General features: G+C 43.9%; 2 protein-coding genes across 2 annotated transcripts in view; one reads left to right on the top strand and one right to left on the bottom strand.

Annotated features, from left to right (window-relative positions):
- The first annotated feature begins 531 nt into the window (after window positions 1-531).
- Window positions 532-8,735, top strand: LOC127639042 (proline and serine-rich protein 2-like). The gene is made up of 4 exons (XM_052120865.1): window positions 532-550; window positions 1,224-1,385; window positions 3,793-4,030; window positions 4,921-8,735. Exons 2-4 carry the CDS (start codon window positions 1,317-1,319, stop codon window positions 6,453-6,455), a joined length of 1,842 nt encoding a protein of 613 aa, XP_051976825.1. The 5' UTR covers window positions 532-550; window positions 1,224-1,316; the 3' UTR covers window positions 6,456-8,735.
- Window positions 8,736-8,922: 187 nt separating this feature from the next.
- The window catches only part of LOC127639040 (regulator of nonsense transcripts 2-like), a 22,266-nt gene continuing 18,688 nt past the window's right edge, over window positions 8,923-12,500 (bottom strand). Inside the window, 6 exon segments of the mRNA XM_052120862.1 lie at window positions 8,923-10,087; window positions 10,175-10,295; window positions 10,497-10,638; window positions 11,863-12,027; window positions 12,203-12,301; window positions 12,380-12,481. Coding sequence (XP_051976822.1) covers window positions 10,078-10,087; window positions 10,175-10,295; window positions 10,497-10,638; window positions 11,863-12,027; window positions 12,203-12,301; window positions 12,380-12,481 — 639 coding nt within the window. The 3' untranslated portion in view covers window positions 8,923-10,077.

Raw genomic sequence — 12,500 nt, 5'->3', positions numbered from 1 at the left:
TTCAATTTAATTACAGTCGTCATCAATTATTTTGGCTTTACAATATTGAGAATATGTTTATTAGGATTATGTAATGAGCATTAGGGGTGCAGCTGTAATGAACATAATGTGACAGGTTTCATAAGATGCATTTCAGTATTTCCTCCAAACATCATTACGACAGAAAGACACAAGAGGGAGCTAGAGTCCTCATTCTGGGGGAACACCTGTCCCGTGCAGGTGAGCGCTGGATCATTACTGACCGTTTATAACGTGCTAATACTCTTCTGATCCGCTATTCTTAGTTATAAACAACACCGCTTGATTTATTAAGCTATTATTCGTTTATAGCTCATTTATTACAAAAGATGGAACCTCCTTTTTCTCTGGCGGACTGAAGAGTCACATACTGTAGTGCTGATGATGATGATGATGATGATGATGAAACCCGAGCTTCATCCTCGCGCTGGAGGGGAGGAGGAGGAGGAGGAGGAGGAGGAGTCTCTCTGAACTGAGGGACACTCCGGTTATTCGCATCATTTCATCTCGCGAGCTGTTGCGGAATGTTCGGGTGAGTTTTTCTTGTACTTTATTCTTTATAATCTGTGCATGAACTAATAAACCGTGTTTGAGCTGTAAATTATTACTTTGTCACTTTCTTAAATATTGTTAAACGTTTGGACACACCTACTCATCCTTTACTGCTATTAACCCTTAAAACTGTGACATCAGTAAAGTCATTAAAGATAAACAACACTAAGGGAAGTTTGAGAATTATGTGACCAAATAATATTAAATTGATCTAAATGCTTTTTAAACACTGATCGTTCCTTTAACGTTAGCATATGTTTCCCGTTTGGTTATTGTTTTGGGGAACCAACTCCCAACGTTCTAGGAACATTCTATTTCGGTTTAAACTAATACATGAACTAACGTTCCCTGAACGTTGCTGGGAGGTTTTATGCGACAACCTTTCAGAACATCTACAGAACGTTTTCTAATGGTTATTTTTAGGTTTTATTTTATAACATGAACTAACGTTCCCTGAATGTTGCTGGGAGGTTTTATGGGACAACCTTCGAGAACATTTACAGAACGTTTTCTAATGGTTATTTTTAGTTATTACTCATAATAGGTGTAATGAGGGAGTGTGTTTTGGGGTGTTGAGAGGAAGAATATTCCACAGTGATCTGAGCAGTTCTGTACATAGAATCTGTTTCAAAATTATTTACTCTGTTTTCCAGGTGAGACCGGTCACAGTTTGGATCATTGCACATGACCCCTGACCTTTACTGCTAGACCCTTTCACAGGACGTCGTGCCCTTGATGCTGTAGTCATGGATGTTCACGTGCACAACAGTGGGACACTTCACTATAGGCTGAACAACTATCAGAATACTCATACTGTAAGTAATGAACCAGCCGTTCAGCTCAGACTATGACAGGACAGTTATTGTATTCGGCTGCATTCAGACAGGTGTGGCCACTGTGAGCTGTGTGTGTGTGTGTGTGTGTGTGTGTCACACTGAACTCCGGGATTCTGTAGTAAACACAAGAATGCAGTCGAGCAGCATGTAGAACATTAACCCTCTCACATGTCTTTTATACAACATCAGGAAGTTCATTCTGCAATGACAGTCATTTTAACAAAACATTCGTTCCTGTGGAATGTGACGCAACCACAGCGAGACGTTTCAAAAGCGTCCGTCCGACCCCTACAGCCTACACGCAGAACGCAAGAATTCATAGCCATAGGCTTATGTTCGAATATGGAAACGCATGTAAAGCCACTTTTCGTAATGTCTAATCAATGCAAACAATTCTTTCTAATATTAATATTTGAATAACTTTTGTCCACCATCTCAAAGTCAGTTGGTGTAAGTTAGCTATTTTTGTTTGTATTTTGTTTATGTTGACAAAAACTATAAGACAGAGGGGAGCACTTTAGGTCCTCAAGACGGAGCGTGAATTTTTAATGAAAAGGCGGTGACCAGCTGATAGATAGCTGTGCAATATGTATAAACCTCACTCTCCTGACCTCAAGGGGGCACTAGTGAATGACGCTTAGGACTGTAGCCTTTAGCCTCCTTGTTAGTGCACCCGCCTCCCATGCTGGAGACGCCAGTTCGAGTCCTGTATGGAGCGGGTAGAACAGGAGTGTTACAGTGGTGCCGTGACCCGGATGGGAGTGAGGTTTAGGCGGGGTGAGTGTACCAGGAGTCAGCTGATAGATAGCTGTGCAATGTATATAAACCTCACTCTCCTGACCTCAAGAGGGGCACCAGCGACTGACGCTAGGGGCTGTAGCCTTCAGCCTCCTTGTTAGCGCACCCGCCTCCCTTGCTGTAGACGCCGGTTCGAGTCCCGTACAGAGCGGGTAGAACAGGACTGTCACAATGGTGCCGTGACCCAGATGGGAGTGAGGTTTAGGGTGGTAAGTGTAATGGTGGTCAGCTGGTAGATAGCTGTGCAATGTGTATAAACCTCACTCTCCTGACCTCAAGAGGTGCACTAGCGACTGATGCTAAGGGCTGTAGCCTTTAGCCTACTTGTTAGCGCACCCGCCTCCCATGCTGGAGACGCCGGCTCGAGTCCCGTACAGAGCGGGTAGAACAGGAGCATCACATTTGCTTTAGTGATGTTATGGTTTTCCATGTCCTGCATTGTCTCAAATATAAAGTGAAGTGCAATCACACAGTGGACACCTCTCGTCGTTATGTATTGGACCCTCATCCATGGCCTTCGTCACTTCCGCCTTTTTTATTTGTTGAATCGGAGGTTTTGTAAGAGGATTTTTTTAATCGAATTAAGAGTAATCGTTTCAAAATCTAAAACTTTGGTTATTTCCAGGTTTACATAATAATAATAATAATAATAATAAAATTCCCAGATTTTCAGGGACGTATCCCAATGTATGTACATCTAGGTATATGTAAAGAATGAATGTCACGTCAAATGGTAAATACTCCACAAGCAACCACCCAAAATAGTATTGCAACTGCATAGCAAATGCCCGGGCGATCACCCACAACACCCTAGAATTGTGGTGGCGACTTTTGCATGGCCAAACCTCTCACATGCTCTTCAGCAAATGTAAAAATGTATTTCAAATTCTGTTATGTGCCACCAAATGTTCAGAGACCCTGTCCATCTCTGTTACAAACACACACTGCTATTTCATCATGGCATTATTGTGAGCTTGTAATTTGATCTGTCTCAAACGACCCATCAGCTGCTCTGTACACAATGATGAGTAGAGCAGTCTGTTTGTCCCTCTCTAAAAGTCCACTGGCTCAAACTACAGCCAACCACAATGTGGTGTTTGTGTGTGTGTGAGCTGGGTGGACATCCCTTACTGGGGCCGTTGAGGATGAAGGGCGTATACACTGGGACGATGAACAAGTAGCCCACTGTTCACATGCACGCACACCTGAGAGAGAAGGCTGCCTTCTAGATGAGTAGACGCTGTGTTCTCATGTTTGAACAGGGAGAGGCTCCACCTCCGCCCTCAACACCATCCATGAGATGATCTCACAGAAACATTCCCAGCCCCTTGCCCTAATGCACAGATTTAAAAACAGAAACCTCTCAAAATCCCTCTCTGGCACCGTCTACACCTGGTATTAACAACTGTTGAATTTCTTTCATCTTTGCAACACAAAATGAGATTTTAGGTAGAATGTTAGCCTTCACTTACCATGTAACTGACATCATTTTTGGGTAAACTATCCTACTGATATCCCATTTCAAAATACAGATCACCCAAAATGCTTCTAAAGGGTTTAAACTGAGCCTCTGTCTCTTGCTTTCTAGGTACAAGATGATCTACAGTTCCTCAGTATGGAGGAACGGGAGTGTATTTTGTTCTTCGAGGAAACCATTGGCATGCTAGAGGAGGAGCTGGAAGATGACGGGGCGAGAATATCCAGAGAGGTGCATCCAGTGCCCATTACAGTCCGACTTCCCAGCCCTGGAGATCATGACATCATTGACCTGGTGCATCCCACACCTGAGCCCAGCAAGCATACAGACACGCTGCCCGCCATCCCAGGTACCCCAGAATAGCGCAAATGCTGATCACGGACTATCATTTAAAAATAACAAAAACTCAACATGGTTGAAATGCAACGGATTTGTCCCAAGCATGAGAAAAGTCAATTTGAAGCTAGTTTGCTCAAGTACAGCTCCTGTATACTTGAAATGGCGAAAGACCAAAATGTCCAAAACTGTCTGTGAAACAACATACAACAATGGGATCATCATGAGTATAGATCTGTGACATGCTGTCAGTTACCATAGGAAATAATGTTCGCTTGTAATGCACTTACAAGGGAAGTCTATGGGGCGATGCATGGCACCAGAACAAATGTTAAAATACACACTGTTCTAAAAGTACAGTATAGTGCATTACTGTAAATAAACTTGTAATAAACTGGGGAAAAGTTAATGTCCCGTGGTGATAAACAGCATGTCATAGATGGTGTTGATCAAGAGCTAATGTTGTATTGAACCTGGGCTATTCCATGTCAAATCAACCAAATTTCAGAAACTTTCCCGCCTGAAATATTTGATATTGTAAATACTTTTTCTAAAGAAAGATTATAACATAACTAACGATAAAAACCAATGAATGCCATGGATCAATATTAATAATCCCGTATTTTGTATATGATTTTGGAGCAAAACTTCAATCATTTTAATGATGGATTTCTCCATAAATATTGATCCATGGGCATTTAATATTTTGGTTATTGATGATTAACAATCATTTATCATTTCTTTCACCCGACAAAGAAAATGATCAAAAACTAAATTCTGAGAATGAGACCTCTGGTTATGTTGACACAGAATGACCCAACTGGAACAATACCCAAAACCTTAATTCAGGGTGAATTGGTGGAAGTCCATTAATAGTTACTGTGAACGTGTTTGGTTTCTCAGATTTCCAAGAGCTGGTTGGAGCCCCAGAGACCCCTTTTGAGGTGAAGGCCAAGCAAAACCCAATGGAGAATTCCCCCTCAGAGCTGACCATCGCTACTCCTGTGGCCGAGGAGGGTGGACACCGACCCCCACCCGGTTCTGTTCCCACCCCTGTAGTCATCGCCAGTAACATCGCGGAGCACCAGGGTCCCGGCGGAGCCTTACCGCTACCTTCAATGTTGAACCAGCGAAGACACAGTCTGGAGTTACCACAAAACACCTCGGCCAAACACGGCCCTCCAACTCATGCCAAGCCAATGCATCTCCCAGACAACATCAGCTTGATGATTGGCAGCCGGGAACATGTTCTCCATTCCATCGCCGCAGAAGCTGTCAGTGTGCAGGAGCGCCGGGCACAGATGCTTGCCAACCTCCCTGGCTCCGCCCACCCTCTAGAGGGTGGAGAACCAGTCTGTGTCCGCAACCTTCCCATTCGGAGTGTGTCATTCCGAGATCTAATGCCTGACAAGTCCAGGATGGAGGCGCTCTCAAAGCTTGGGCTTATGAGGAACCGAGCGCAATCGGTCATGTACCCATCTCCTAGGGACTCAAATGCAGAAGGCATCAGCTTTAAGACTAACGCAAATACAGTTCAGACGACTTTCAAGAGTGATAATGGACCTATACACACCTGTAATGCTTCAAGTAGGGTTCATGCTCCAAACTCTTCCAGTAGTTTGAATGCCCCCAACATTGCTTTTACTACAAACAAGGCCATTAACAACAACGTTACCAGTACAGTGAACATCGTTGCTGATGTCCCCACTACGACCCATGGCATGGACACCAAAGACCACTGTCAAACCAACACCGTTACCAAACAGGACAATTCCAGACCCTCACCAGCGCTAACGAGTGCTGAGGTCACACACAGTGATTTCAACAGTTATGGTGGTAAGAGCATCACCTTGAACCCCACAATGACCTTTTGGGCTGAGTATATCCCACCTCAAAGTGCCACAGCCATTTCCTCGCCCAAAACAGAAGCTCAAGAGGTCCATCTCAACAGCTTTGGTGGTTGGTCCAGAGTCATGAATCCATCCGTAGCACACAGAGATGAGCCAGATGGATATAGCAGCTACAGCCACTCACTGCCTAGCCAAATCAGCCACCTAAATAACCATGGAGCCCAATCAAAGACCCTCTCGTCTGTAGAAGAGGACTACTCGACTGTGAGCCCGCACCCTGGAAGAAGGACCACTGACGAAGACGTTTCTACAATAAAAGTGACCTCCTCACACTCCGAAGCACCTTCGCATCCAGTTGTGACCAGACAACCTCCCACTCCGGCTCCAAAACCATCTCGGCGCTCAAGTCCTCTGAGTCCCACTAGGCCGAGACTCAGTCCTCCGTCCCTAGAGTTACGCCACAAACCTGCGCCAAAGTCGTCCTTTCGATCGCAGGGAATAACGGTCCAGTTCTCCGGGAAAGGAGCCACGAATGAAGCCAGACGTGATGCGCTACGCAAACTTGGACTGCTGAGGGATACTTCTTAAAAGTTCACAAACACGAAAGAGACTAGATTGTTCGGTGTGGTGAAGACTCTATAGCTAATTCAATCGATCATATATATACACACACTATCTTGTATGTTGTTGCATTACCTTGTTTGCAGGTTCAAAGTCCAGGAGTTCCTGTGAATGATTTTCCATCTGTCGGACAGCAGCGAGCCTTGTTGATTGACTTGTTATATTTTGGTTGGAGAAAGTTATCCATTAGCGGTCCCATTCATGTAAATGGCGGTTGCTTGGGGTGCCATCTTTCCTTCATGTGGACTTCTTTTTGAGCCAATCACATGAGCTGTAAACGCCATGTGACTGCTCAGTCTATATTAGCACTATTTGCAGCATACAGGGACATTTTTTTGTACACAAAAATCAACTGTAATGGCATATTTGCTACTAACACGTTGGTCAGAATACATCCAGACTTCTTTTGGATGGCCGTCTATCCACCAGTGGAGGCTAACTGTTGATGCTAACTGGGAAACCTTGACCCCCTGTTTGTTGTTGGCAATTTTTATGAAATTATAATGTTATAAGAAACAAATCCTGCAACTAAAGCTCATCTACATTGATGCATTTATCCAAAGTACAGGAATTGGACCCATGATTTTAGCATTGTTAGCGCCATGTGCTACCAGTTGTGCTATGAGCACTTGTCTTGTTCTCAGTGAGTCATTTCTTTTATTGTCTGTTGTAGGTTTCATGCCACGGCCATTCATTTTGAGTGGCAAATTTGCCAAGAAACCCATTGTGGCTTGGGGGTAGAAACACAGTAACCAGGTCTGAGGTTCTAGCCCATTGTTGCGGTTCTGTGCCCAAGAGTCTACCCAGAGACACAAAGGGGATTATGGGTCTTGCTGAAACTGTTTTGAAATGTTTTATGTACCAATTATGAATATACCTGTAACCCTAATATTTGGAGAGGAATCCTCCACCTACTGAACTATCATGTGCCCAATTCCTGGGACGGATTACAGACCGGGCCAATGGGGGCCAGCGCCCTGGGCTTTAAGGTTGTGTGATCTAGTTTGGTGATCCCAGCTCGAAATCCCTTTTGGGCATGAACACCCCCCCAAAACAACTTTTGGGTGGAGGGGGCCCTTGGAGATAATTGGCCCCAAGGAATTTGCAAGTCATAATCCGCCCCTGCCCAATTGTCATAGGACGACTGTTGTTTTTACTGAGCATCTTTTACAAAATACTTGTAGCCTAACCACAGATGACATAACCATAGCAACTGGCCCAACTGTTGAGCGGTTCTCTGTCATTTTCTGCATATCGTGGTGCCGTTTTGTGGTCTGTTCTGCATAAAGCGGCGGCTCATTGTTGCTTATCGCGGCCCATTCGGCAGGTTTCGCGGCCGAACCACCGGCCTCTCGGTTCTCCCAGTGGCCATTCCACCCCATGATTGGCCCAAAAGTGCATCGACCCACTGGGAAAATGCCCGGTATGCCAGATTACAAGTCCAGCCCTGTTCAGAGGATATGAATCTTCACTCTTAGCTATTGAAGTGTTCTCTATAGCTTCAGGGATTGCCGATAACATGCTCATGAGTGTTGTCATTTTTAAAAGTAACTATGTATAATGAAAGTGACCAAACTGAAGTTCGAGATCATGTTTGAGCAATTAAGTAGAGGTCAGTTTATAGAATGCATACATTTACACTAAAGATATAGTTATAGTTGTGTATTATACATGATACATTATTAGGATCATCTGCTGTAAAGAAGCCAGACCAATCACTTGGTTAGTTTACATAAGAAATACCTCACAGAGAAATCTCTTGCATATTGTCTTTTTAATATTGTGTGCGTTCGGATGTACAGCAGCTGTATATTTATTCTGTTAATGTTGGGTGTTCGAATGGAGTTTCCCAGAGGATCCGAGTCCAGATCTTTCTAGTCTTTCTTTCTCTCCCAGTGTGCCTTTGCCGTGAGACCACAGATGACCTCGTAAATTGTGTGGTTGTTACAAGTTTAGTTCCTCCCACGCCAAACCACAGAGAACCAAATCTAGATCCTGCTTCGGGAATGGCAAATCTGGAGCACATGGGAACTAAACTGACCAGTTATCATTAACCAAATGCTTTTAGCTCTTTGTAAAGAACCAACAGCTTTAGTTCAATGTGTGTTTCAGTATGAATGAGTGTTAGTAAATGTAATGCATGTTTGCCATTGTTGTTGACTTGTTTATTTTTTTGTTTACTCCGGTTTTTGCTTTAAATGAAGCAGTAATTGAAGGACGTAGAATGCATGTTGTGAATGCGTGACGCACACAGAGTAATACAAATAAAAAACGCTGTTTCTTTCCATCTCTGTGTGTGCATGTGAATGTAAGTAAATATCTATATTTTCCTCCAATGGTTCTGACCTGTAACATTCAGTTGTGCTGTTTCTGAATAAACACAATTTAAAAACCCATCAGCGCTGTTCATGCACATCTGAAACAGTCCTGCAGCTCATGATTTAAACAAAGCAGTTTATTTGCACACCTGTACTTTTGATTTCCACTGAAAACAGGCACAGTTGGGTGTTTTTCCAGGTTGCGGATACAACAAGGAACAGAATACGTCACATTAAGTATTATTGTTCAGGCTCAAAACTCACAGAAACCCCTTTGACAGAGATGTTTAATCAGAAAACTAAGCGAATGAAAAGATTAAGAAATGAATCTCTTCGCAATGTATTTTTAAATCACAAACTATCACAAAACAAAAAAGTTAAGAGCAAAAACTGCAGATTTAGCGATGACATTTACTTTGTATTTTTGAGCACTTTGAGAAATTTAAAGAGACAAAAGCTGTAGCGAGCACCCTTCAGTTATGTAATGCAGATCGGCCTTCAGATTGGAAACATATCCCATGATCCTCTCTCTCTGTAAGCACCCGATACCCCTCAGACAGAACTTACCTGTTTCTCACAGACGCATGTTTGCGTCCAGTTCTGCCACATTCTACACTTAGAATAACATCACCTGCTCTAGTAAGTGAGCTCATCTGCACACAGAGCTGACTCACGGCTGATGTGATGGGCAGAAAATAAAGAGTGTTTGAACGTAAACGCTGCAGAGACATAATGAGACACTTTCACGGTCACAGAGAATCACTTGACTGCATCAGCAAACTCGCTAACAGCTGCCGTTCACCCATGCGCGTCGGGAAAGAGTTTCAGATGCTCAGGCGGTGTCTGTGGGCCGGCTGAGGTTAAAGAGAACGACACCAGGAGAAAGAATAGAAGAGATCAGATGAACCAACTCAAAGATGAGCTGAAGGTTTATCTGAAAAAACATGTTTTCCTTCTTCAGAGTCTCTCGTCAAACTCAATCGGTCAAATAAAATCACCTCCATTCTTTGTGTGTCCTTACAGACGCCTCAGTTCAGCATTGTGTGTGTGTGTGTGTGTGTGTGTGTGTACATGAGTGTATGTGTGTGCGTCTCGGACTCTCCCTCCATCTACACCAGCTCATGGGTGGTCCTCTCCGATTGCCGTGGTGAGGCAAGAGGCAGTTGGGCGTGTCCATAATGGGTGGCTCTTCGTCCCAGATCAGGCGAGTCCAAAGTACTGCTCTGTCTGTCTCGCTCTCTTTGACTCATCATTTGCTCAGTCTGACATCATCAGCGTCTCCTAAAAAGAACAGGGTCAGGGGTCAGAGACCAGGATATGTTTGGAAAAGAGCCAGTGTGTGTGTGTGTGTGTGTGCACGAGTCAGACCTGCCGCCAGTTTTGAATATGAGGTCAGCGTTGGGCGCTCCTTTTGGGTGCTGGTATCGTGGACGGCGCTCTCGGTTCGTGTTGGCGGGGGCGGGTCTCTGAGCGAGAGACTGCATCATCTCTGCAACAACAACAAGAACAACAAACACTGAAAAACTTCATGTAAACAAATCACAATGATTTTGATTTGCAGATTCACTAAATGCTGATTGCACTTGCCTAAACTAGATTGCATGCGTTTACTGAATAAGACTGACCACATGCCATCTGTCAGTCTAATAACACACAGTTTAGTGAGTTCACCACTCAGACTCCATCTCACCCTGATAATCCTCCTGTTCCTGTCGTTCGTTGATGTCCAGCGTGAGTTTCTTCATGCGCATGCGCTCCTCTTGCTCGGCCTGCTGCTGATTGAAGTGATTCGCCGCCAGATGAGACGACAGCGGCACGTTCAAGATCTTAAACTGCACACAGAGAGACATTAGAACACATTAGGGCAGATTTGGATGGGTATATTTCACTTATAATGTCCATTTTGCTTGCATATGAAAGAAATGATCTCCCAGCTAATGCTGTTAATTATACAAGAGACCTTCTAACTAGGTACAATACGCAAATATTAATTTGACTAATTATATTTCATTCGCTTTTCATCATTTTGGTTACATCTTAGCTTTTAAAAAAAAGAACAAATCCATGTTTTCTAGTTAGTGTTGTCACAGTACCAAAATGTCAGTAGTCGGTACTTCGTGGTTCTCAATACCAATTTCGATAAACAGTTTGCGACACACGGCTCAGTGTGATCATTGAAGACTTTTGAGTCACGTCTGAAATCATCTCTTTACACTGGCCTTTGAGTCTGACAAATGAAATGTAGGACACAGTTTTGGAGCGTTTGTATTTTAGACTTCTGGTGTGTGTGTGGTCGTTTTGAAATTGTATGTTTTAAATCGTATTACTGTACAATTTCACACACTTTGGTGAACTCTGTTGTTTTAAATGCTGATTCTGAGACAGCCAATCCGCGCATCTTATCACGTGACTCGTTGTGCATGACACCGGAGACTCACAGCATGTGGAGGCTTATGCTACTCTCCACGATCCACGTACAACTCACCACAGGCCCCATTGAGAGTGAGAACCACTAATCGCGACCACGAGGTGGTTACCCCATGTGACTCTACCCTCCCTAGCAACCGGCCCAATTTGGTTGCTTAGGAGACCTGACTGGAGTCACTCAGCATGCCCTGGATTCGAACTCGCAACTTGTATTTTCTTGTTTAAATATGTTGTTCCTATCTTAGTGCACTGTTATTTTATTTTTGCAAGTGTTTTGCACTACTGATATTTCTATTTATCGATTCATTCGCTGTGGTTATTTGACTATATAAATTGAAACTGTATGCAGCTCAGATGCAAACACTTAAGCAATACAATGTACACTTCATGTATGCCAATAAAGCACACCATATTTAAATTGAAAACTGAGGAAGAGAGAGAGTGGAAACACAAACCCATAATGTCAGATGGATGTTTGCAAAAGAATCAGTGGACTCAGACATTGAGCCACTGCAGCAGAATGAAAACAAAGATGCCGTGTGTGTGTGTTGGAACGGTTTTGTGTCTTTGTGTTCAGGATGTGGTTTAGGAGTGTAAACTACAGCACAAACACACACACACACTTGTACCTGCTGCTTGTTGCCTTTCCGTGTGAGCATGACGAACTGCATGGTGTCTGAGATTTCTGCATCTGGACTGCAGGAGGGGGCGGGGCTTTTCTTCAACTGGCTTTTTAACTGCAGTGGAATCGCCACATCAAGCTGATGGACCTTCACTGCCTCTCCACTGCGCTGCTGCTCTCACACACACACACACACACACACACACACACACACGTAAGTACAGCAGAAATGTATCTAAACCCACACGTTCACCATACAAAAAATGTCTCTCAAAACACTAGCATTTTGGCTGTGTACTCGCAGAACGCCCCTGATGAAATCATGTTTGTTTAGAGCGTTTGTGCACCTGCAGGTTTTCCAGCATCATTTTATCCAGCGCCTGGATAAAGTCCTCGTCTTCAGCGCACGCCACGTGTTTGAGTCCTCCACCGCGGATCGTCACCTCCTGAACAATCACAACAGAGACGTTAGCTCTAATCCAACCCAACCAGCAGCGTGACCTTTGACCCATCATCACACTCACATTGTTTTCCTCATCGGTCTCGTTCTCTTTGTTGGAGTCGGTCAGATAGTCTGTGTTCTCCTCTTCCTCCTCACGTTCCTCTTCCTCATTCTCTGAGCCCTCCTGAACACACAGTTATCAG

This window comes from Xyrauchen texanus, chromosome 47, assembly GCF_025860055.1.
Source record: "Xyrauchen texanus isolate HMW12.3.18 chromosome 47, RBS_HiC_50CHRs, whole genome shotgun sequence".
Lineage (NCBI taxonomy): Eukaryota > Metazoa > Chordata > Actinopteri > Cypriniformes > Catostomidae > Xyrauchen > Xyrauchen texanus.
Note: the sequence above shows the minus strand (reverse complement) of the source record. Positions and strands in the feature narration are given on the sequence as shown.

Excerpts from the sequence above, each read along its gene's own strand:
- LOC127639042 (XM_052120865.1), top strand. The coding sequence starts at position 1,317 with ATGGATGTTCACGTGCACAACAGTGGGACACTTCACTATAGGCTGAAC. Across the intron at positions 1,386-3,792 it reads ACTATCAGAATACTCATACT|GTACAAGATGATCTACAGTT; the intron begins GTAAGTAATGAA and ends CTTGCTTTCTAG. Across the intron at positions 4,031-4,920 it reads CACGCTGCCCGCCATCCCAG|ATTTCCAAGAGCTGGTTGGA; the intron begins GTACCCCAGAAT and ends TTGGTTTCTCAG.